The sequence below is a fragment of the Thamnophis sirtalis genome, unplaced genomic scaffold (genome assembly GCF_051295495.1).
Source record: "Thamnophis sirtalis isolate CommonGarterSnake01/CBP01778 unplaced genomic scaffold, rThaSir2_p1.2 scaffold_9, whole genome shotgun sequence".
NCBI lineage: Eukaryota > Metazoa > Chordata > Lepidosauria > Squamata > Natricidae > Thamnophis > Thamnophis sirtalis.
Window position 1 is genome coordinate 75,429,357 of NW_028261389.1, and position 25,517 is coordinate 75,454,873.

A 25,517-nucleotide genomic window follows, 5' to 3' on the forward strand; every position below is an offset into this window, starting at 1 on the left:
AGAAACATCTCCCACTGCCTGGGGACTCAAACCTTCTGAGTGGAGATGAGTTTCTTCACCACTAGGCAGCCATGCCATGCCCATTGAACCGGTAGTAAAAAAAAAAATTGAATCCCACCACTGGCTGACTCTGTAAACCGCTTAGAGTGGGCTGTAAAAGCACTATGAAGCGGTATATGCTATTGCTATTAAACCGTTTTACGACTGGGGTGCATACATTCCAAATGTTTCAAGTCCATTTCCTTCCTTTTCCATCTACATATTAATCAGAGAAGGCTTTGTATAATATCGTTTACTCTCTCCACTTTAGTTGAGTAAGAGAGATTAGCTTTCAGATCCCTCAACGAAATAAAATGTATCTTTCATTTCATGATATATGATGGTGCCTGTAGGAAGTTATCACCCAGCCCTCTCCCAGAAAAAATGAAACATCCTAGGAAATATTGAAAAGGCAGAATATTTCTCTGGATGTGAAAAGAAAGAAACATGTTTTAAAGGACAGAATAGCTGCCTGTAGCTTCCTGCCCATCCCCATCTGGTTAATGGGCCGTTAAGAAGGCCAAGCTAGCCCGCTTTACATAATAAAGACTTCTCCACTGCAGCTCCAGGGGGAAGGGATTAAGGATCTTTACCCAATTGACCACACAAGGCATCTGAGAACTCAAACAAACCTGGATTCAAAACACAGCCTGGAGAGTTGCCCCTGCATGGCCCTATGGGAGTCTGACAACCAATCAGAATACATTTCTTACACAGGAACAGGAAACAGAGAGGTGGGACTGAACAGGTTATAAAAAGCCTAGCAAGCCCCTCCCTCGGCCCTTCTCTTCTTCTCCACCAACATTGAAGCATGTGATCACCTTTTCCGTTCAGGAGCCCCATCCATATGATCCTGTTCCACCATTAAACCATCTTTCCAAGCTAGCCTCCATGTCTCCAGTGTCTTTTTCCCCACTTGGAGCCGAACCCAGGAGGACATTTCTTTCATCAATGCAAACACACACACACACACACACCCAACAACTACCCCCTAACTGAATTCATTACTTGCTATTTCTACGCCTGGGCAAAATAATTTGAAAGATTTTTTAAAAAATGTAAATCTCGGGGGGGGGACTCTGTTTCTGAAATTCACAAGAAGGATCCATTTGAAATAAAGCTGGCTTAAGGAAGGTACCAAGAGTCTCAATGTAAATGATCCCGAACAAAAGAACCTCAGAACTAGCATATCAGCTCCAAACAGCTGAAGTTCAATCCATAAAGAGATGCAACGCTACCACTTCCAGCCTAACCAGCGACACATGTAGTGTGATAAAGCTAGCTAATCTACAGTTCATCAAGAAATACAATTCTATCTGTTGTGGCCCTGAACTCTAACCACACATGTGGTGTGATTAAAAAAAAACAAAAGTTGTCTTATCAACGCAAGGAAGTCTTGCTTCAGTATCCAACATTTCCCCCATCCCACCCCACCCCACTGTAATTATCAATTTTTAGTCTCTCTGCGTTTCGTTTTCGTATGATCTGCCTACAGTTTCTCCTGTTTATAGGATAGCCTTTCCTGTATGTGACTGTAGTGCAGAGCAAGGGTTCTGAGCCTGCGGTTTTCTTCGAAAATGTAAGGAGGCAACTGTGTAGTATAGGTGGTGGTGGTTTAATAAAGACGTAACAAAATGGAACTGTTTGATCGTAAACTTTTGAGAGCGAGAAAATAGCAGAAGAAGTTAACTGAACCAATGGTAACTTAATCTTCTTTATTCTTCTACTCCTTTCTTCCTCTTTGTTCCCAAAGGCAGGTATTTCTACCAACCTCTTTCGGCTTTTTGGATTTAAGGTGGGTGTGTGTGCCAGAGGTGGGTTCCTACCAGTTCGCACCAGTTCGGTAGAACCGGTTCGTCAAATCTACCGAACCGGTTAGAAGAGGTTCCACCAGTGGACCCGGAAAGCAGGCCACACCTACAGAAGAGGTTCCAAACTTTTTTGAAACCCACCACTGACACACACACACACACACACACACACAGAAAGAGAAAGAAAGAAAGAAAGAAAGAAAGAAAGAAAGAAAGAAAGAAAGAAAGAAAGAAAGAGAAAAAAAGAAAGAAAAAGTGAGAGATGAAAGAAAAAAAGGAAAAAGGGACGGAGACAAAAGGAAGGAAAAAGAGAGAGAGAGAGAGAAAACACATGGCTGTCAAGCCACTCCCACCAGGTCACATGGCCAGCAAGCCACTCCCACAAAGGAGGCCACACCCACAGAGTAGGTTCGAAAAAAATTTGAAACCCACCCCTGGTGTGTGCGTGTGTGGGTGAGAGAGAGAGAGAGAGGGAGAGAGAGAGAGAGACAGACAGACAGACAGACAGAGCCTATTTAGGAAATGAATGCACAGTGAACTTGAATCCTCATACTAAGTACTCTTTTTGCCTTATCAATGGAGTTGCTGGACTGAAAAACGTAGTATGTATATAAATGAGATATTTGAGGTGTGCCGGAGGGGGTGATTTCCGCAACGCGAAAATAAAGATTTACAGGGAAGTCACTTCATTGCAATGCATTATGATAGGTTTGGGGATAAACGCCTATAACTGTATGAGGGTAATGGGTTACGCGGGTGTTGAAACCTCCATAGAAAAGAGGAATAACATGTTTCATTATGAATTTTTTTTTTGTATATTAAGATCTGTAGGAAAAGCTCCTCTAAAGATGGACCCTTTTCTTTGGCCTCAAGAGCTGCTGCACTGTGAATCTACTACTCCCTTGACATTTAGGAAACGAAGCAAAGATTCTTATTTTTCTGTAAGTGTGTCAGAGGATATTGCTGGAGACAATGGAATGTGCTTTGACCATCATAATTGGAGTAGAATAGAGTAGAATAGAAATAGAAATAGAATAGGGAGCAGAGTAGAGTAGAGTAGAATAGAAAAAATAGAATAGAAAAGAAATAGAATAGAATGAGAGTAGAATAGAATAAGAAAAAATAGTAAGAATAGAGTAGAATAAGTAGTAGAGTAGAGCAGAATAGAATAGAATGGAAATAGAGTAAAATGAGAATAGAATAGAATAAGAAAAATAGTACCAATAGAATAGAATAGGGAGTAGAGTAGAGTAGAATAAAATAGAAAAAATAGAATAGAAAAAAATAATAGTATAGAATAAGGAGTAGAGTAGAATAGAATAGAATAGAAATAGAATAGAATGAGAATAGAATATAATAAAAATAATTAGAATAGAATAGAATAGAATAGAATAGGGAGTAGAGTAGAATAAAGTAGAATAGAGTAGAAAAATAGAATAGAAAAATAGAATAGAAAAAATAGAATAGAAAAAAGAATAGAATAGAATAACGAGTAGAATAGAAATAGAGTAAAATAGAATAGAATAGAATAACGAGTAGAGTAGAGTAGAAATAGAATAGAATAGAATAGGGAGTAGAATAGAAATAGAATAGAAATAGAATAGAAATAGAATAGAAATAGAATAGAAATAGAATAGGGAGTAGAACAGAGTAGAGTAGAGTAGAATAGAAATAGAATAGAATAGAATAGGAAGTATAGAGTAGAGTAGAATAGAAATAGAATAAAAATAGAATAGAAATAGAAGAGAAATAGAAGAGAATAGAATAGAAAGTAGAGTAGAGTAGAATAAAAATAGAACAGAATAGAATAGAATAGAATAGAATAACGAGTAGAGTAGAAATAGAAATAGAATAGAATAGAATAGGGAGTAGAATAGAGTAGAGTAGAATAGAAATAGAATAGAAATAGAATAGAAATAGAATAGAATAGAAATAGAATAGAAATAGAATAGAAATAGAATAGAAATAGAATAGAAATAGAATAGAAATAGAATAGAAATAGAATAGAAATAGAATAGAAATAGAATAGAAATAGAATAGGGAGTAGAGTAGAATAAAAATAGAATAGAAATAGAATAGAAATAGAAGAGAATAGAATAGAAATAGAAGAGAATAGAATAGAAACAGAAACAGAAACCGGAAAGGGTGTGATTTCCCATGCGGGCTGCATCTGGTGGATGGGGCTTCACTTTTTTTGTGTTGCCCAGTTTCAAGTATGTCCTGGTCCGATGCTCTGTCCATAGACTGGGGGTTGGGGACCCCTGTTCTATAGCAGCTGCTACTCAGTGACAATGCTCAACAATTCAAATATTGAGAATCCATCAAGTTGAGTTTCATTCCTAGTGTTAAAACCAGGACACGCCCGTGAACTTTTTCCCCCCTAGGAGCTTCGAAGTAGCCATTGCCTTCTTTTAGGGCATTTCCCTCCCCTCCCCCCACAACAGCCTTCCAAGCTAAGAGTTTGGTCTCCCATCCGACTAGTAACCAGTTTCAACCCTGCTTAGCTTTTTGGAAATCAGTTGGCTTCAGCGGCAGGGGAGGTATTCAACTCCTGAAGTGGTGAACAGTTTGCACGCTGACGGGGAGACAGAGAATAATTGCGAGCTGGTATGAAAGAAGAAATTGATAGGAGGAGAAAAGAAGGACAGGACAAACACAAGCTGTTTCTCATGGCCTTATGTATGAAAATAAAATAAATAAAAGAGGGCTTTTAAAATAAAATAAATAGAATAAATAATTTAAAATAAAATAAATAAAAGAGGTGGCTCCGTGGCTAAGACGCTGAGCTTGTCGATCAGAAAGGTCGGCAGTCCGGCGGTTCGAATCCCTAGCGCACCATAACAGAGTGAGCTCCCGTTACTTGTCCCACTTTCTGCCAACCTAGCAGTTCGAAAGCACGTAAAAAAATGCAAGTAGAAAAATAGGAACCACCTTTGGTGGGAAGGTAACGGTGTTCCGTGCGCCTTCGGCGTTGAGTCATGCCGGCCACATGACATTGGAGAACATCTTCGGACAGCGCTGGCTCTTTGGTTTTTGTAACGGAGATGAGCACCGCCCCCTAGAGTCAGGAATGACTAACGCACATGTGTGATGGGGAACCTTTACCTTATGAAAGAAGAAATTGGAGAAAAGAACGGCACGATTAAACACCAGCGGTTTTTCACGGCTTTATCTACGGAGATGGCTTTTGCCGCTCCGCGAAAAAGAAATCTCCTCACCAAGAGAAGCTCACTCCAACCTAATGGAGCCCATCCATTTAAATATGAAAGGGGAAACAGACAATGTGGGGACTTCCAATAAAAGTGAATTGGTTCACTTTAGAGCCCCATTTTCAGCATGTATTGTCAAATCAATCCTCTTTCTTGAGGTCGCCCAGAATGACAAAGCTCAGTCATAGTGGCGGCCAGGGGAAGAGGGTGGGACTTGTGTTCGTAGTGGCTGATCACTCTTCTGGAAGTTATTGGGTGACCTGTAAATGACACCACTCAACTCTGGAAGGGAGGGGGGGGTTGTTTCCAAGCCAAAAGGCAATTTATCTCTTCAGGAAAGGGAAGGTACCCCTCAAAGGCCACCCAAGGGAGCCTTCACATCTCTCCTCCAAATCTTGAGCGTCAGGCTTAGCTTCCCGCATCCTTTTCCCAAAGCAGAGTTTCTTCTGAAGAACTGTTATTGTGAGAGGAAGCTATCGAGCGAACCAGCTGGTACCCAATAAAGGAGAACATTTGCAGCTCAGGGTTGAGGACTCCTTGATGATCTCTGAGCTTTGATAATTTTTCTTGCAGACGTTTCGCGGCCCAAACCAGGAAACGTTATCAATGTCGGCAAAAACCAAAGTTTTATTTTCCTGGGCTACAAGATCACCGCAGATGGGGACTGCAGCCAAGGAATTAAAAGATGCTTGCTCTCCTGGGGAGGAAAGCTATGGCAAATCTAGACAGCATCCTAAAAAGCAGAGACGTCACCCTGCCAACAAAAGTGTGTATAATCAAGACTGTGGTTTTCCCAGTTGCAGTGGATGGCTGTGAAAGTTGGACCATAAGGAAGGCTGAGCGCCAAAGAATGGAGGCCTTTGAACTCTGGTGCTGGAGAAGACTCCTGCATTGAGTCCCTTGGACTGCAAGGCCATCCAACCGGTCAGTCCTAGAGGAGATCAACCCTGGCTGCTCTTTAGAAGGCCAGATCCTGAAGAGGAAACTCAAGTACTTTGACCACCTAATGAGAAGGAAGGACTCCCTGGAGAAGAGCCTCATGCTGGGAACGATGGAGGGCAGAAGAAGAAGAGGATGGCAGAGAAGGAGGTGGTTGGATTGAGTCATTGAAGCAGTCGGCGTGAAATCAATTGGGAATACACAACTACTCAAAGATCTGTTTCTGTGTGCATATGTGTGTGTGTCTTGCTCCTGGGGAGGAAAGCTATGGCAAATCTAGACAGCCTACTAAAAAGCAGAGACGTCACCCTGCCAACAAAAGTGTGTATAATCAAGACTGTGGTTTTCCCAGTTGCAATGGATGGCTGTGAAGGTTGGACCATAAGGAAGGCTGAGCGCCAAAGAATGGAGGCCTTTGAACTGTGGTGCTGGAGAAGACTCCTGCATTGAGTCCCTTGGACTGCAAGAAGATCAAACCGTTCAGTCCTAGAGGAGATCCACCCTGGCTGCTCTTTAGAAGGCCAAATCCTGAAGAGGAAACTCAAAGACTTTGGGCACCTAATGAGAAGGAAGGACTCACTGGAGAAGAGCCTCATGCTGGGAACGATGGAGGGCAGAAGAAGGGGATGGCAGAGAAGAAGGTGGCTGGATGGAGTCATTGAAGCAGTTGGCGTGAGCGTAAATGGACTCCGGAGGATAGTAGAGGACAGGAAGGCTTGGAGGAACGTGGCCCATGGGGGGGTCAGGATGGGCCGGACACGACTTCGCAACTAACATCAACAACCAAGCTCAGAGAGCACCATACAGCCCTCAAACCGGCTAGTTTTTATACTTTAGCTTGGAAGGAAAAAGATAAAATTTACCCTGGGCTACTGATAGTCAGTTCATGGCATGGTTCATGGCATGATATTCAATTCATTATACAAGTCACAGCCCCCAAGGATCTCCTTGCCTCTGGGACGCCAAGAGACACATAAATCCCACCCATAATCAGTCATTTTCGCTTTACGTCACAGTTAAAACAAGCAGCAAACACCTACAGGCAATGCCAACACGTACGTGTGTGTCTGTGTGTGTTTGATTCCCACCATCTGAACATTTCTTGAAGTCCTCATTAAGTCACCACTGTCTTTAAAAAGCAGCCAGCAGCACCTGTATCTATCCTAACAGGTAAAGGTTCCCCTTGCACATATGTGCTAGTCATTCCTGACTCTAGGGGGCAATGCTCATCTCGCTGTCTGGAGATGTCTCTGTGGTCATGTGGCTGGCATGACTAAACACCGAAGGCGCACGGAACGCTGTTACCTTCCCAACAAACGTGGTTCCTATTTTTCTACTTGCATTTATTACGTGCTTTTGAACTGCTAGGTTGGCAGAAGCTGGGACAAGTCACAGGAGCTCACTCCGTTATGCGGGGCGCTAGGGGATTCGAACCGCTGACCTTCCGGTCGACAAGCTGAGCATCTTAGCCACTGAGCCACCCTCGTCCCTGTCTGTCTCCTCCTTTTGCCAATTAGAAATTTCACCCCTTCCTCTCTTTGACGGCTCAGGATGGGGAAGCTCATCCCTTTCTCCCTTTAATATGTATCTCCTTACACAACAACACAATGTGCAAAATCGTTTTTTTTACCCCAGGAATCTACACACAGCTTTTAAGAGAAGGCAATTCCCAAGCGTGCACATTTGTCGTCTTCAGACTTCATTCTCCAACTCTTTTTTTTTTTAAATCAGTCCTCTAAAACTCTTTCGTTGATAAACAGCCCACCATGTGGTTCGACAGCTAAATTACCACGGAATTAATAAGCCGAGGCTATTATTTCAGAGGATTTGTCCCACTCTTCTCCAAGGAGAATGTTTGAGCGCCCCCCACCTCTGTTTTAACTTCTAATGACCTCCCCAGGTAGTTCAGGCTGGGGTTTGGGAGGGGGGGGACATTTGAGACCACCCAAGGGAAGTTAATGGTCAAACTGAGATCGACACCTAGTTTTCATCCTCCAACGTTTCCCCCCCCCCCAAAAAAAACAGGGGTGAAAATCAGCAGGTTCTGACAGGTTCTGGAGAACCGGTAGCAGAAAGTTTGAGTAGTTCTGAAAACCGGCAAATACCATCTCTGGCTGACCCCAGGAGTGGGGAGGGAATGGGGATTTTGCCGTATCTTTCCCCTGCCATCCCCACCAAGCCATGCCCACAGAATTTCACCACTGCCCCAAAGCCTCCCTACCTTCCTAAACCCAAGGGGAAAAAATATCTATTGTATATTGCAGATTGCGATTTCTTGCCCTGTGTCATTTAAAAGCACAGCGGTATTTTGAGAAACCTCTAAAGAGAGGCGAATTATCCTCTTAAACGGACGGGAAGGCTCTCATTATTATATACTTTATTCATTCAACATGAAACTCAAGTCAACTGAACATTCAAAAATGCATCACAGATACCATTGACTGGTGCTGCTAATAGTTAATATGGGTTGCTGCCAGCGTCCTAGGTCTCAACCAAGTACACTATTATTACTATTATTATTATACTTTATTCATTCAACATGAAACTCAAGTCAACTGAACATTCAAAAATGCATCACAAATACCATTGACTGGTGCTGCTAATGGTTGATACGGGTTGCTGCCAGCGTCTTAAGTATCAACCAAGTATTTTCTACATCTACAAGCATTTGAAAACCTCTAAAGAAAGGAGAAATTATTATCTTAAACTGACGGGAACGCTGTTGTTGTTATTTGTTGTTGTTATTCCAGATCTCCGCGCTTCCGAGACCCCCAACTTTGGAAGCGGAAAGCGCTATTTCTTAAGGTTTCTGAGGTTTTGGTTAGGGGGTGGCTGACCAAGGGACTTGTCCCTCCATAGGCGACACGCTCCGGTCCCACCCAACGGGACGGGGAGAGCCGGAGAGAAGTATTTTAAGTGCGAGAATACAAGGGGACCTCAAAAGTGGTTTCCCCCCTCCCCCCAAAAAAGCAACTGGACTTTTTTCTCTCTCTCTTTCCTTTCCTTGAAGGCGTTTGTTAAACCAGTAGTCTCGGCTGCTAAATTCCGCAGGCATTTTAGCCGTCGAAACGCGCGGCGATCTGCGCCTCCATGGGAGAGTTTAAAAGTCGGGGGAAAGGCAGCCTTTGGGATTTATTAGTCCGTAGAATAAAATGCAGAAATGCAAAAGCAAATAATAAGAGGAAAAGGGGAAAGACAAGTGGGAAAGGAGGGAGGGAAAAGGCGACCTTTTGAAACTGCCACGACCTGGATGGATGGCCGAGACTCCCCATCCGAAATGCCACCCTAAACTTTCCCAGTTTCGCCTCCCGATCTTGCCCGGACTACAAAAACCAGACGGCAAAGCCCGCCCACCCCACGCGCCCATCGCAACCATCGCCACGCGCGCCAAACCCCAACCACAGAAAAAAAACCTCCCCCCCCCAAATCTGGTGATTTCCTAGTCCCCCACCCCACCCTCTAAATCGCGTTGATCGGGGATGATGGGACTTGGAGTTCCATCAGGGCATCAGATTGAGCCGGCGGTGCCCTCCAAGTCGACGACGAGCCAAACATGAGCCCCACAAAAAGACCCTTTCCCCAATCGGGTGATCTCCTTCTCCTCCACCCCCGTAACCCCCCCCCCCCGTCAAACAGCGCTGGTCGTGGATGATGGGATGATGGAATCCATCGGGAGCGGCTGGCGGACATCAGATTCAGCCTGGGAATCTTCTTGGAGTCGACGACGGACCAAACACGCGTCCACCCTTCCCACGAAAAGACCCTTCCCCCCACCAATCTAGTGATCTCCGACTCTCCCCACCCGCTAAATCGCGTTGATCGGGGATGATGGGACTCGGAGTCCATCGGGGAATCAGATTCAGCCGGGGAAACTCCTCGGAGTCGACGACGGACCAAACACGCGTCCACCCTTCCCACGAAAAGACCCTTCCCCCCACCAATCTAGTGATCTTCTACTCTCCCCACCCGCTAAATCGCGTTGATCGGGGATGATGGGACTGGGAGTCCATCGGGGCATCCGATTGAGCCGGGGAAACTCCTTGGAGTCGACGACGGACCAAACACGTGTCCACCCTTCCCACGAAAAGACCCCAATCTAGTGATCTCCTATTCTCCCCACCCGCTAAATCGCATTGATCGGGGATGATGGGACTCGGAGTCCATCGGGGCATCAGATTCAGCCGGGGAATCTCCTCGGAGTCGACCACGAGCCAAACCGCGTCCACCCTTCCCACGAACAGACCCTTCCCCCCCAAAAAAAATCTGGTGATCTCCAACTCCCCCAGCCCGCCCCCCCCCCCCGCCCTGATCGGGGATGATGGGACTCGAGACCCACGAGACCTTCGCACCCCTATTATAAACGGAGCTTTCTTTAAAAGAAATATTGAACCTTACCGTGATATTCCTGTCCCGGCACGTAGAAAGTGGGGTTGCCCCCCAAGTGGAGGGAGATGAGCACCTGGCCTTGCTGGCCGTCCCCTTCCAACTCCCCGTGGTGGGTGCAGAGGAAGAAGAAGGGCGAGAAGCGAGGGTAGGCGGCCCGGGCGGCAGCCGAGAGCATCACCAGCAGCACCAGCAGCACCAAAGGAAGCCGGGGAGGAGAAATCCGGACCGGCGGGGCCGACCAGCTCCGATCCAGCGCCATGCTCCGCCGCCGCCTCCGCCGCCGCGCACCGGGCAGCCGCTCATCCAGGCTCGCGCGGGATGGGGCAGCCGCGCCAAGGCGAGTCAGGGGAGAGGAAGTTGCTGCCGTCGCCGCTGCCGGCCGCGGGAGGAGAACAGCAGCAGCAGCAGCAGCGAAGTTTGGCAACCGCCGGAGACGCCCCCCGACTCGCTCCTTTCCCGCCCCGCGGAGGGAGAGGAGGGAGAGGAGGAGGAGGAGGAGAGAAGGAGGGGGGAGGAGGAAACAAAGAGGAGGAAGAGGATAGAGGAGGAGGAGGAAGCAAAGGGAAGGGGAGGAGGAGGGAGAGGAGGAGGAAGGAGAGGAGGGGAAAGAAAGAGGAGGGGGAGGAAGAAAGAGGAGGGAGAGAAGGAGGAGGAGAGGAGAAGGAAGGAGGAGGCGGTAGAAAAAAGAGGAAGAGGAAAGAGGAAAAGGAAGCAAATGGAAGAGGAGGAAGAAGAGGAGGGAGAGGAGGCAGAAGAAAGAGGAGGTGGAGGAAGAAAGAGGAGGAGGGAGAGGAGGAGGAGAGGAGAAGGAAGGAGGTGGAAGAAAGAGGAGGAAGAGGAAAAGGAAGCAAAGGGAAGAGGAGGAAGAGGAGGAGGAAGGAGAGGAAGAAAGAGGAGGTGGAGGAAGAAAGAGGAGGAAGAAGCAAGGGGAAGAGGAGGAGGAAGAGGAAGAAAGAGGGAGGAAGAAGCAAAAGAGGAGGAGGAGGAGGAGGGAGAGGAGGAAGAGGAAGTAGAGGAGGAAGGAGAAAGAGGAGGAAGCAAAGGGGAGAGGAAGGAGAGAAAGAGGGGGGATAGGAGGAAGAGGAAGGAGAGGAGGAAGAGGAGGAAGGAGAAAGAGGAGGAAGAAAAGGAGGAGGAGAGGAGGAGGAGGGAGATGAGGAGGAAGAGGAAAGAGGAAAAGGAAACAAGGGAAGAGGAGGAAGAAGAGGGGGAGGGAGAGGAGGAGGAAGGAGAGGAAGAAGAAAGAGGAGGTGGAGGAAGAAAGAGGAGGAGGAAGCAAAGGGAAGAGGAGGAAGAGGAGGAGGAAGAAAGAGGAGAAAGAGACAAAAAGAGGAGGAGGACAGAGAGGAGGAAGAGGAAGTAGAGGAGGAAGAGGAGGAAGGAGAAAGAGGAGGAAGCAAAGGGGAGAGGAAGAGGAGGGATAGGAGGAAGGAGGAAGGAGAGGAGGAAGGAGAAAGAGGAGGAAGCAAAGGGGAGAGGAGGAAGGAGAGGAGGCGGTGGGAGAGGAGGAAGAAAGAGGAAGAAGAAACAAAGGGAAGAGGTGGAAAAAGAGGAGGAAGGAGAGGAGGAAGAAGCAAGGGGGAGAGGAGGAGGAGGAAGGAGAGGGAAAAGAGGAGAAATGAGAAAGAGGAGGTGGAGGAATGAAGAGGAGGAGGAAGGGAGAGAACAGAGACCGACCGACCGACCGCCTCCCCTCTCACACACCTCCGCCCAGCCAGAGGGGCGAGGCGAGGCGAGGTGTGGTTGGGCTGCGGGGTCTCCTTTTCGCGCCCTCGACCCCCCGGGCGCGCGCCCGAGCGAGCCAAGGCAACTTGTGAGGCGCGCGGGGCGAAAGGCCGGCCGGAGGGCACCGAAGGGACGCACGGACTCCTCCTGGCCGTCCGTCCGTCCGTCCGCTCGCGCCCCCGGAGGTCCCGCAGCCTCAGCCGCCTCAGCTCGCAGCCGCCCGCTCGACGTCTGTCACTCCCGCCGGCTTGGGGGGGGGGTGGAGGAAGGCGCGGAGGAGAGGAAGAGAGGAGAGAAAGAAAGGAGGGAGAATAAAAGAAAGGAGGAAGAGAGAGAGAGAGAAGCTCCGCTTGGGGAAAAATTACTTCACACACACGCACACACACAACCACACGCACGCACACACATAAGCGCGCGCGCGCTCTCGGGAGGCCGAGGGGGAAGAACGGCCCCGCCCTTCCCCACCTTTTTTATTGTGGAGGAAGAAGAAAGGAGAATGAAGGAGGAAGAAGAGGGAAAGGAAGGAGGAGGAAGAAGAAAGGAGGAGGAAGGAGGAAGAAGAGGAGGAGGGAAAGGGAGGAGTAGGAAGGAGGAGGGAGGAAGAAGAGGAGGAGGGAAATGGAGGAGGAAGAAGAAAGGAGGAGGAAAGGAAGAAGAGGAGGGAAAGGGAGGAGGAGAGGTGGTGGAAGGAGGAAGGAGGAAGAAGAGGGAAAGGGAGGAGGAGGAAGAAGAGGTGGAGGAAGGAGGAAGAAGAGGTGGAGGGAAAGGGAGGAGGAGGATGGAGATGAAGAAAGAACAGGGAGAAGAAGAAGAGCAGGGAGGGGAGGAAGAGGAAGGGGGAGGAAGCAAAGGGAAGATGAGGAGGAGGAAGAAGAAAGAGGAGGAGGAAGCAAAAGGAAAGAAGAGGAGGAAGGAGGAGGAAGCAAAGGGAAGAGGAAGAGGAAGAAGAAAGAGGAGGAGGAGGTAGCAAAGGGAAGATGAAGATGAGGAGGAGGAGGAAGAAAGAGGAGGAAGCAAAAGGAAGAGAAGGAAGAAGAGGAGGAAGGAGGAGGAGGAAGCAAAGGGAAGAGGAAGAGGAAGAAAGAGGAGGAGGAAGGAGGAGGTAGCAAAGGGAAGATGTTTTTTGACATTTTTATTTGTACCTTGCCCAGAATCCCTCTGGGAGGGAGAAGGACAGTTTCCGAATGGGATAAAAATAAATAAATAAGAACGAAACCATCAGGGGTGAGTCGGTATCTGTGCGTTCACATTTTCATCACTGATTGGCTCAGCTTTGACAAAGTGATCCACAAGAAAGAGAGGGAAACCCGCCCCCCTCCCACATCTACCAAAAAACAAAAACAATGGGGCTGGAAGCATGCATATATAATAATTGTTTTTTTTTGTAAATCCCTCTTTTTTTAAAAGTTCAGGAGATGCTCACCGAAGAGTTCAGCATCAAAAGATCCCCTCCCAGGTTTTAATGTCGCTTTGTCATTCCTCTGTCAGGATTGCAACTCGACGTAATTGCAAACGGGGGAGGGGGAGGAGTCAGACATCAGTGAGGCAGAAGAACAGCTGGAGCCTGTTCCCAATGTGTGCATGCCACAATTGTTGGATGCGGTATGGTGACACTACCCAGGGCAGTGATGGATAACCTTTTGTGGTCCGCAGTGCCCGAAGCGTGCATTTGTGCATACCCCAAACCCCAAAACGCAATCCGTGCGTCCCCACACATGCACCCCGCCCCTCCGTGCATATGCACGCGACCCCCCCTGCAATGTGCATGCGACCTTCCATACATGTCCTAGCCCCTGTGCATGTGCGCCCCACCCTGTGCATGAGTGGGACCGCCCCCCATGCACCCCACACCCCGGGCATGTGCATGGAGCACCCCACATGCACCCTGCTCCCACATATGCGTATGCGACCCCCCCATCATCTTCCGCCCTCACACATGCACCTCTTGGCCGACGGGAGGCGCACAATCATTGGCGTCCGAGCTGAACTGGGGCGATAGATTCGCCATCACGGACCTACGGGGTTATCTCTGGATCTTCCCCCGCGACAGTGAAGTTCTGCTTTCCTCTCAGAGGTTAAAGAATAGTGTGATGTCCCGCTTCCTCTGATTGGTTCATCGCTTCCCCTCTCCACACACAGGCTGCAGGCTGCCGTCCCTGGCCCAGCTCCCGTACATCTGATGCGCCTTCGACACCCCAGGCCCAGGGGAGCGCGCGGCCATCTGTTTTGCCTGGATGCGCGGCCAAATCCGTACCGAACCGATGCTCACCTGCTACAACTTTTGCTGAGATGTTTTGCAGGTTTTTCCCAGCTGAGTTGATTGAAGGTTTTTTAATTAAAACACACCCGCACACACACACACACACAATTATTTTTTGGTTAAGCCTGGATGAAAAGGTGGAGAAGCACAGTTCGACGTCGGACTTTCTCTCATGCAGCGAAGGTCAAGCGGGCATCCGGGGGGGGGGCGAAGTCAAGGATTTTGTCCGCAAAGTCTAATTTGGAAAGCTTGTGACTCTGAAGCTGGCTCGCTTTCCACAAATACAAATGTAAAATAATAATAATAATAGGATTTTTTTCCTCCCATGAATTTCAACGCTCGCAAACCCAACAGACTAATAACAAGCTCGCGGCTGCCCAAGGTAGCTTTGCCAACACCATTCCCATTTTAAACACTGTCCCCCAAATGCTTGCGCACTTCGCTTCCCTGGACGCATCCGTGGTATTCCGAGGAAGGGAATGAGAGTCCCAAAGATGCCGTCGACGTTATCGTTGAGGGAGTTAATATTCTCCAGGATTAATGCTCTGTCTTGGGAAAACTGTGCCAGCCTCTTTAAACACCCCTAAAACTTGGCGCTCTTAAAGGAAGAAGCAGTTGAGAGCTAGTCAGATATGCCACCTGCTAACTCTGCAGCATGAAAAATACGTCCCAGCTGCATCCAATGGAGATGTTTGCTGTGCAGCCAATAATATCTTTAAAAAGAAAAAAAAAAGAATGGACAACTTTACGAATAAGGCAGAGGAAGAGACTTTGGAAGGATTCTGAGTTTCGCGAAGATTAATCTGAACATTTCTAAAGATTTATCAAGGATTCTTTTTTTTCTCTCTCTCTTAGAATAGAATAGAATTTTATTATTTGTATGCCGCCCTTCTCCGGGAGGACTCAGGGCGGCGAACAGTTCAAAAGGGGGAAAAGGGGAACATAAAAACGAAATACAGATAATAAAAAGCAACAGTCGCACAACCATACATGTCGAGAGGGGAGGGAACTCATCAACCCCAGGCCTGCCGGCAAAGCCAGGTTTTGACGGCTTTTCGGAAGGCCTGGAGAGAGGTGAGGGTCCGAATCCCTGCGGGGAGTTCATTCCAGAGGGCCGGAGCTGCCACAGAGAAGGCCCTTCCCCAGGTAATAGCCAGATGGCATTGGCTGGTAGATGGCACCCGGAGGAGGCCAACCCTGTGAGATCTAGTGGGTCTGAATCCGGCTGATTCAGAAGCCCTCCCTGTTTTTGCCAACCGTTTCTCCTTTATCTTATATTGGTTCATTTTCCAGATTTCTTTCCCAAGTCAAGTATCTTCCCACAAGAGTTTGCAAACTCTGCTAACCCGGGACCGTGGATGAAAAAAAAAATTCCGGATACAATATACAATAAAGTTACACATAAAGTCTAACTTATTTAATACCCTACATATTTTCTCTCTTTCGCTTAATAATAATGTTAGACTTAGGATAACTTTATTGTCATTTAAAATGTACACTAATTGGCATACGTTAAAATGAGATTTCGTTGCATACAGCTCTCAAAGGGTCACCACCTCCAACATCCTTCTTTCATTAGATAAATCTATCCAAAATGGCATTACAGGTAAATTCACTATTCAGCACTACAGTCAGTTTTCCATACTGTTAGAGGTTATATGTCAACGCTTCCTGAAGAAATGTAAAATTCAGCTAAAATCTCTACTCTCGCCCAAATATCGCTGGATGTTTTCTACAAGCACTTAAACACATGCAACCATTTACAGTGTTAAGCACAGAACAAAATAACATATGTTTATATGTACACTTTGAGCTTCTACACCGGAGACAAATTCCTTGTGTGTCCAATCACACTTGAACCATAGAGCTATTCTATTCTATTCTATTCTATTCTATTCATTCTAATTCATTTCTATTCATTGTATTTCTATTCATTGTATTTCCTTCTATTTATTATATTCATTCTATTTCTATATTCTATTCCATTCATTCTAATTCATTTTTATTCTATTCTATTTATTCCATTTCTATTCCTATTCCTATTCTATTCTATCCATCTAATTCTATTTCTATCCTATTCATTCTATTTCTATTAATTATAATTCCAATTCATTTCTATTCTATTCTATTCATTCTATTTCTATTCCTATTCCTATTCTATTCAATTTCAATTTCTATTCTATTGATGCTAATTCCAATTCATTTCTATTCTATTTATTCTAATTCTAATTCATTTCTGTTCTATACATTCCATTTCTATTCCTATTCTATTCTTTCCATCTAATTCTATTTCTATTTCTATTCATTCTATTTCTATTGACTCCAATTCCAATTCATTTCGATTCTATTCATTCTATTTCTATTTCTATTCTATTCTATTCATTCTATTTCTATTCTATTGATTCTAATTCTAATTCATTTCTATTCTATTCTATTCATTCTATTTCTATTCATTCTATTTCTATTGATTCCAATTCCAATTCATTTCGATTCTATTCATTCTATTTCTATTTCTATTCTATTCATTCTATTTCTATTTCTATTCTATTCATTCTAATTCTAATTCTAATTCATTTCTATTTCTATTCTATTCATTCTATTTCTATTCCTATTCCTATTCCTATTCTATTCATTCTAATTCATTTCTATTCTATTCATTCTATTTATTCTATTCTATTGATTCAATTCTAATTTCAATTTCAATTCTATTCTGTTCCCATTCCATTCTCCTATTCTGTTCTGTTCTGTTCTCTTCTACTCTACTCTACTCTATTCTATTTTAAGGTCACAAATGGTCCTTCTAAGCAGGGGTGAAATTCAGCAGGTTCAGCTGAAATTTTGAGTAGTTCAGAGAACCTACAAATACCACCTCTGGCGGGCCCCAATCGTGGGGATGGAATGGAGATTTTGCAGTATCTTTCCCCTGCTACGCCCATCAAGCCACACCCACAGAACCAGTAATAAAAGAAAAAATTTTGATTGATGAATTTCACCCGCAAAACACATACTGTGCAAATCCTCAAATACAGATCCTATGAATAGGGAGACTGTAGTACTATAGTAGAACTGAAATCTTTTAAGTGAAGTCAGGTGGGGTCTGGATTCCAAATGAAATGAAATATACCTCTTTGTGCGAGCAGCATTAAATTTAATTCTTTAATTTATTTCTACACGATGCAGTGATGGATTATCTGGGCAACTTACAGGAGCCGGTTAGACAAATTTGTGGAAGATTATCGCTGGCAGTTAAAAGACATACGACCTGCCTGATTACTATTCTCTTGATCCTTAATAGCTATACATTATCTGAGTCTCAACACACATTCTTACTTTCTCATCCATCTCCCGTCTTTCCCAAAAGGTATCTGTTTAGCCAATTGTGAACGGATCTCTGATTCGATTCAGTAAGAAGCCATTAAAGTTACCGTATTTTTAGAGTATAAGACGCACTTCCCCCACCCCCTAAAAGAGTGCAGAAGTGTTGGTGCGTTTTATACACCGAATACAGCCATTTTTGGCCGCCTAAAGCCCCGCCCCCAAAGCCGCGCCCCAAAGCCCATTTTTGCAAAAAATGGGTGAAAAACAGTCCATTTTTCGCCACTTTTTTTTTTGCAAAAGCAGGGGTATTTTTCCTTTCCCCCAGCCCTGCTGAAGCATGCAGGGTGCTCCTGGGGGGCGATGGAGGAAAAAAACTTTTTTTCTTACTTACCTCTTCGAAATCTTGGTGCGTCTTATACACTGGTGCGTCTTATAGCCCGAAAAATACAGTAAGGTGTACCTCCTTTAGAGTTTTGGGGACTAATATTTACACTTAGAAACATATAGGCATCTTTTTCTCTCCCTCTCTCTCTCTCTCCCTCCTTTCCCGTATTTCTTTCTCTCTTTCTTTCTTACATTTTCTCCCTCCTTCTATTTTTTCTTTCTTTTCTTTTTCTTTCTCTTTTTTCTCTCTCTCTCCCTCTCTCCTTTCCTGTCTTTCTTTCTTACTCTCTTTCTTACTCTCCCTCCCCCACTTTTTGTTTCTTTTCTTTCTTTCTCTTTCTTTCTCTCTCTCCCTCCCTTCTTTCCTGTCTTTTTCTCTTTCTTTCTTACTCTCCCTCCCTCCCCCACTTTCTTTCTTTCTCTCTTTCTCTCTCTTTCTCTCTCTCTTTTTTTCTCTCTCTCTCTCTTCCTCCTTCCCTCCCTCCCCCTATCTCTCTCTCTCTCTCTCTCTCTCTCTCTCTCTCTCTCTCTCATGACAATTAACGAATGGAACAATTTGCATCCAGAAGTTGTGAATTTTCCAACACTGGACTTTTTTTAAGGAGAGATTAGACAATCGTTTGTCTGAAATGTTATAAGTCTTCATGCCTGAGCAGGGGGTTGGACTAGAAGACCTCCAAAGGCCTCCTCCAACTTTGTTATTATGTTCTTTTCTGCATTATCAGGCAAATGCCATTATATAATGCACCTACCAATTATTTAATACGTATCTGTCAGGTTATGTTGCAAAGGTAGTATTCAGCAGGTTCTGACTGGTTCTGGAGAACCGGTAGCAGAAATTTGGAGCAGTTTGGAGAACTGGTAAATACCACCTCTGACTGGCCCCACCCCCATCTATTCTCTGCCTCCCAAGTCCCAGCTGATTGGGAGGAAATGGGGATTTTGCAGTATCCTTTCCCTGCCATGCCCACCAAGACATACCACGCCCACCAAACCACGCAGTGGTGGGTTTCAATTTTTTTTAGAACCTCTTCTGTAGGTGTGGCCTGCTTTGTGGGAGTGCCTTGCCAGCCATGTGACCGAGTGGGAGTGGCTTGGCAGTCATGTGACTGGATGGGCATGGACAACTTGTAAAATGTGGTGAAACTCACTTAAAAACACTCTTGCTTAGCAACCAAAATGTTGGATCAGAAACTCTGGCATTTGAAGCACGCAAGCCTTAAAGCTGTCAAGTTACAAGACGCTTGCACCCCTAACCCTCTAGAAAAAAAACCCCAGGGGTCTTCAAACTTGACAGCTTTCAGACTTGTGGACTTCAACTCCCAGAATTCCCCCTCTTGCTCTTCATCTTGATGATGTGTGGACAGGTGGGGGGAGGGAACTGGAACCGGTTCTAAACGGCACTGTAGATTTGTGGAACCTCATCTATAGAAGAGGTTAGAACTGGCAGGAACCCACCCCTGAAACTACGCCCACAGAACTGGTAGTAAAGTTTTTTTAATCCCACCACTGTTATGTTGGATGAAAATTACGCAATGCACAACATCTATGTGATATCAAAACACATATGATGCTTAGGCCCCTACATCCTATTCTGTTAGAAGAACAGAATTAATAGCTACCTTTTATATAATGGCATAACGGCCTCAAATTATAATTAGCGTATTGTGAATGTATATAACAATAAAGGAGCCAAGGTGGCGCAGTGGTTAAATGCAGCACTGCAGGCTACTGCTAGATCAGCAGGTCAGCGGTTCAAATCTCACCGGCTCAGGGTTGACTCAGCCTTCCATCCTTCCGAGGTGGGTAAAATGAGGACCCAGATTGTTGGGGGCAATATGCTGACTCTCTGTAAACCGCTTAGAGAGGCCTGAAAGGCCTATGAAGCGGTATATAAGTCCACTGCTATTGCTATTGCTATTGCTAAAGGGACTGAAACCTTTTCAAAATAAACATTTGTCTCGTGTTGTTTTCGGTTTCGGGCAAAGCTGCCCTTTGAGATTTTTGGGGAGGTCCATGCTGGATCTGTCATAAATTTAGGACAAAGCCTTGAATCTCTGACTCTCGTGTCCCTGGCTTCTCGCTTTAACTCTTTCTGTGCAAAAAGAAAGAGCAGCGGTGTTACTAGTTGTTTCTTTAAAATATTTATAGTCAGCCTGTCATGGAAAGCATCCCCAGGCAATATATAACATTAAAAATAGATTGCGTGGCAATATAAAATGCAATGAAACAAAAACTCCGAGAGCAAAATAATAAAATAAAAAAAACGCACCTGTGGGTAACAGCCATAGCAGCCTGACATTCCCAGGGCCACAGCGAATAAAATTTGCGACCCCTAATTGTAACAAGGTTGGCAAACTGATAGGGATGTGGGGGGGTCACACATGAGAAAAGACGCTGTTCTCCCTTCATTATCATCATTTAAAGACCCCATAATCCCTTGCGGGTTGGAGTCTGGGCACCTGAATGGAGCCAACGGAGTATTTACTGGCCCGATGCTCTTCCTGTTGCCAATGCGGAGTTTTGTTCTGCAGATATATTCTCACTGTGCCCAGAGAGAGAAATATCTGCCCCTACCTAGGATTGAACTCACAGCCTCCTGATTGTGAGTTGAGAGCGCCACCTCTAGGCCACCGCGCCACTCTGCTACTCTGTTCTCCATTGATGTCCCCATTCCCCCTCCCCACAATATATATACCTGTAGGATGTGGCCTTGTGAGGCATGACTGCAGCTTGAGGGGAAACATATACAGGTAGTCCTTGGCTTACAACAGTTCATTTAGTGACGGTTCAAAGTTACAACATCTCTCCCCAAAAGTGACAATTTTGACCATTTTTCACACTTACGGCCATTGCAACATCCCCGTGGTCACGGGATCAAAATTCAGACAGTTGGCAACTGATTCTCATTTACGATGGTTGCAGCATCCTGTGATTCCCCTTTTGCGACATTTTGACAAGCGGTCAAGGCGGAAGCCTGGATTCACTTAACAACCGAGGTACTAACTTAACAACTGCAAAGGTTAACTTAAACAACAGTGTCAAGAGAAGTCGTAAAACGGGTGAACCCTCGCTTAGCAACAGGAATTTTGGGCTCAATTGTGGCCATAAGTCGAGAACTAAAGGTAAAGGTTCTCCTCGCACATATGTGCTAGTCGTTCCCGACTCTAGGGGGCGGTGCTCATCTCCGTTTCAAAGCCCAAGAGCCAGCGCTGTCCGAAGACGTCTCCGTAGTCATGTGGCCGTCATGACTAAACGCCGAAAGCGCACGGAACTCTGTTCCCTTCCCACCAAAGGTGGTTCCTATTTTTCTACTTGCATTTTTTCGTGCTTTCGAACTGCTAGGTTGGCAGAAGCTGGGACGAGTAACAGGAGCTCACTCCGTTACGCGGCGCTAGGGATTCGAACCACCGAACTGCCGACCGTTCCGATCGACAAGCTCCCCAAATCATTCACCCTCTTATCGATCTTCCCAACGGCCACGTATAATGGATCCGTAAGTCTGAGGAGGGAGGCGGGGGCTCAGTGGTTAAGATGCTGAGCTTGTCGAACTGCCAACATAGCAGTTCGAAAGCACGTAAAACATGCAAGTAGAAAAATAGGCACCACCTTTGGTGAGAAGGTCACAGCGTTACTCGCATCTTCGGGGTTTAGTCCTGCCGGCCACATGACCACAGAGACATCTTCGGACAACGCTGGCTCTTGGGCTTTGAAACGGAGATGAACACCGCCCCCTAGAGTCGGGAACGACTAGCACCTATGTTCGAGGGGAACCTTTACCTTTTATCAGCTTCCCAAGACATTGGCCCCTGTTGATCTTCCCAACGGCCACGTAGAATGGATGCGTAAGTCTGAGAAATTGTCATCCCAGCACGCTGGGAGGGAGCCACCCTACTAGGAAAGGTTGCTCTGTCTTGAAGCTCTTTCGGAGTATTTCATTCTGCCAATTGTTGGGCTTCACGCAGGCAGAGCAATAAATCCCTCAATCCAGAAACACGACGTTTAACAACTGGCAAACAGCAAAAGCTTCACTGACTCAAGATGACTAAGTTGCTTTGCTGCAGAGAAGGGGCAATTTTTATGCAAAAGATTTGTCAACTGCAGAACGTGTGTGTGTGTGTGTGTGTGTGATATGTGTATAGATATGTGTCTCTCTATATCTATCTATTATCTATCTATCTATCTATCTATCTATCTATCCATCCATCTAAAAAATCAGACAGACAGACAGACAGACAGACAAAGAAAGACAGAGAAAGTGAGACAGAGAGAGAGAGTGGGTGACAGAGAGAGGAGAGAAGGGGGGGGGAGAGAGAGCCCGACATAGAGTGAGGGACAGAGAAGAGAAAGAGAGAGACAAAGAGAGACAGAAAATGAGAGACAGAGACAGAGAGAAGAGAAAGAGAGAGAGAGACAGAGAGAGAGACAGAGAGAAGAGAGAGACAGTGAGAGACAGAGAGAAGAGAAAGAAAGAGAGAGTGAGGGACAGAGAGAAGAAAAAGAGACAGAGAGAAGAGAAAGAGAGAGACAGAGAGAGAGAAGAGAGAGACAGGGAGAGACAGGGAGAAGAGAAAGAAAGAGAGAGTGAGGGACAGAGAGAGGAGAAAGAGAGACAGACAGACAGAGAGTGAGAGACAGAGAGAGAGACAGAAAGTGAGACAGAAAGAGGAGAGAGAGAGAAAGAGAGAGACAGAAAGTGAGAGACAGAGAGGAGAGAGAAGAGAAAGAGAGAGATAGATAGATAGAGAGAGAGAGGAGAGAGAGACAGACAGAGAGTGAAAGACAGAGAGAAGAGAGAGAGAGAGAAGAGAGAGAGACAATGAGAGACAGAGAGAAGAGAAAGAGAGTGAGACACGGAGAGAAGAGAGAGAGACAGTGAGAGACAGAGAGAAGATTAAGAGACAGAGACACAGAGAGAAGAGAGAAACAGTGAGAGACAGAGAGAAGAGAAAGAGAGAGAGAGTGATGGACAGAGAGAAGAGAAAGAGAGAGAGAAAGAGAGAGGAGAAAGAGAGAGACAGAGAGTGAGAGACCAGAGAGAAAGAGAGAGAGAGACAGAAAGTGGGAGACAGAGAAAGGAGAGAGGAGAGAGAGACAGAGAGAAGAGAGAGAGAGACAGAAAGTGAGAGACAGAGAGAGGAGAGAGAGGAGAGGGGGGGAGGGGGGAGGGAGAGAGAGAGAGAGAGATGGAGAATGAGGGACCAAGAAACAGACAGAGAGAGAAAAAAAGAGAGAGAAAGAGAGTTCTTGCATACAAGCCTACAGAGGCAAACTACAAGTTTTACAAATGTTTCCCAAACCTTTATAAGTAAACCTGGAGACGGTTTTCCCAAAGGTGTTTTTTTCAAGAGGCAACTGGACTTTCTTTCTTTTGAAGACGTTTCGCTTCTCATCCAAGAAAGCAGAACTGAAAAAGCTTCTTGGATGAGCAGCGAAACGTCTTCAAAAGAAAAAAAAAACCAGAAAGTCCAGTTGCCTCCTGAAAAAAACCCCTTTGGGACAATCACAACCCGAGTCCCAGCTGATCCGGAGGGAAGGGGGATTTTACAGTATCCTTCCCCTGCCACGCCCACCAAGCCACGCCCACAGAACCGGTTGTAAAAAAAAATACATTTTAAAATTTTTTATTAAACATACAACACACACATGTAATCATCTTACATTACATCCTGTAGAAAGTGTGTCAATTGGTTACAATTAGCTTTCGTGCATCTCTTTCACAGTCATTACTTACATTCCTATCAAATGTCAAAGTTCTTAATGAGTCTTACTTTCTCATTCGACTGAAATTGTTTTAGTGTCCTTTTGCCTAGAATAATCCATAGTTAAAAAACGCAACCACCTAATGGCATTTCATTAATTATTACAGAGTCATCCAACAGCCTTAAACCTTTATAACATATTCTAAACAAAAATTAGTTGACAAAATTTCTAACCCCCCCCCGCAAAATCACTATTTACAATTTGTGTCCAGATTCCTTTTGTTGTAATATGTTGTATTTGTGCTGATAAATAAATAAAGGGAGACTAGTATAGATCTATTTCAAGCTATTTAGCTCTCATCAGCTAGCCATACCCTTACTGGGAATCAAACCTGTGCTGTATTGCATCTTAGGCAGATGTGTTAACCACTAAGCCACAGAGCTCAACTCCTTATCAGCCAAGCCAGGGTGAAAGGTATCTATTTAGATTTACAACCCCCGGTATGCCCAAATATGGGAGGAAGATCACTACTTCCATACTGTGTGTGTGTGTGTGTGTTTGTGTGTGTGTTTTTAAAGTCACAACCCCGGGTATGCCCAAATATGGGAGGAAGTTCACTACTTCCATTCTCTGTCATTCGGCTCGTCACAAGAGACCATCCAGACAGAAACCCAATATTTTTTACTGTTGCCTTTTTGTTACATTGGTTATATTTGTGCTGATAAATAAATAAAGGGAGACTAGTACAGATCTATTTCAAGCTGTTTAGCTCTCATCAGCTAGCCATACCCTCGATTCTCAATAAGGGTATGGCTAGCTGATGAGAGCTAAGCAGCTTGAAATAGATCTATACTAGTCCCCCTTTATTTATTTATCAGCACAAATATAACATATATATATATATATATATATATATATATATATATATATATATATATATATATATATATATATATATATATATATATATAATATTAACTGTATTCCTTATCCTTGTCATTCCATTGTTAGTTGTTATAATTAAAATTGGTGAACAGAAAGTCCTTTCCTGTTATATCTATTTTCTTCTCATCAAACCAACATATATGTATACCTTATTGCCCTTATCAATTATTTATTTAACATAACCATCTATATTACTAAATTACTACTTACTAATTATAAAACTTAGTTAAATTTTTTTGTTCTTGACTTTCATATCTCCAATAACATTACACCTTTATAACATATTCAAAGTAAGAATTAATTAATTAAATTTCTAAACCTTTTTCCCCCCAAATCAGTTTGCAATTTATATCCAAATTCCTTATATTAAACCAGTACATATATATGTCGTTAAGTATGACTTATCATTTCATTATTATTATTATCATTAATATTTGTTAATGAAATCATTTATTACTTGTAGTAGTAATTTTTTTTAAAATCCCACTACTGCGGAGCGGCCATTGGTTAAGGGCCTGTGGGGTACATGGGGCATGTTCCCCCTCCCTTCCCCTCCCCTCCAGTCTCCCCTCCTCATTTCGTATGTTTGCGCAATGAGCAACCAGAGGAAATGGCGGGGCGGCTGGGCGTGCGTTTAAATATTTTCAGAGAGGGCTTATTTTTAGGGGAGGGCTTATTTTAGCACATGTGCTCAAAAGCCCGATTGGGCTTATTATCAAGGGAGGTCTTATTTTCGGGGGAACAGGGTACATCAAGGATCGCCTGCATTGAATAACGTTTTATATTTTCTTCTTTTTT

General features: G+C 45.0%; 1 protein-coding gene across 1 annotated transcript in view; it reads right to left on the minus strand.

The window, feature by feature from the left end:
* RELN (reelin) overlaps positions 1-10,786 on the minus strand; it is a 389,713-nt gene extending 378,927 nt beyond the window's left edge. The window contains exon 1 of the mRNA XM_087722293.1: positions 10,394-10,786. Coding sequence (XP_087578419.1) covers positions 10,394-10,643 — 250 coding nt within the window. The 5' untranslated portion in view covers positions 10,644-10,786. The remainder of the gene's footprint in view (positions 1-10,393) is intronic.
* Between the last annotated feature and the right edge of the window lie 14,731 nt (positions 10,787-25,517).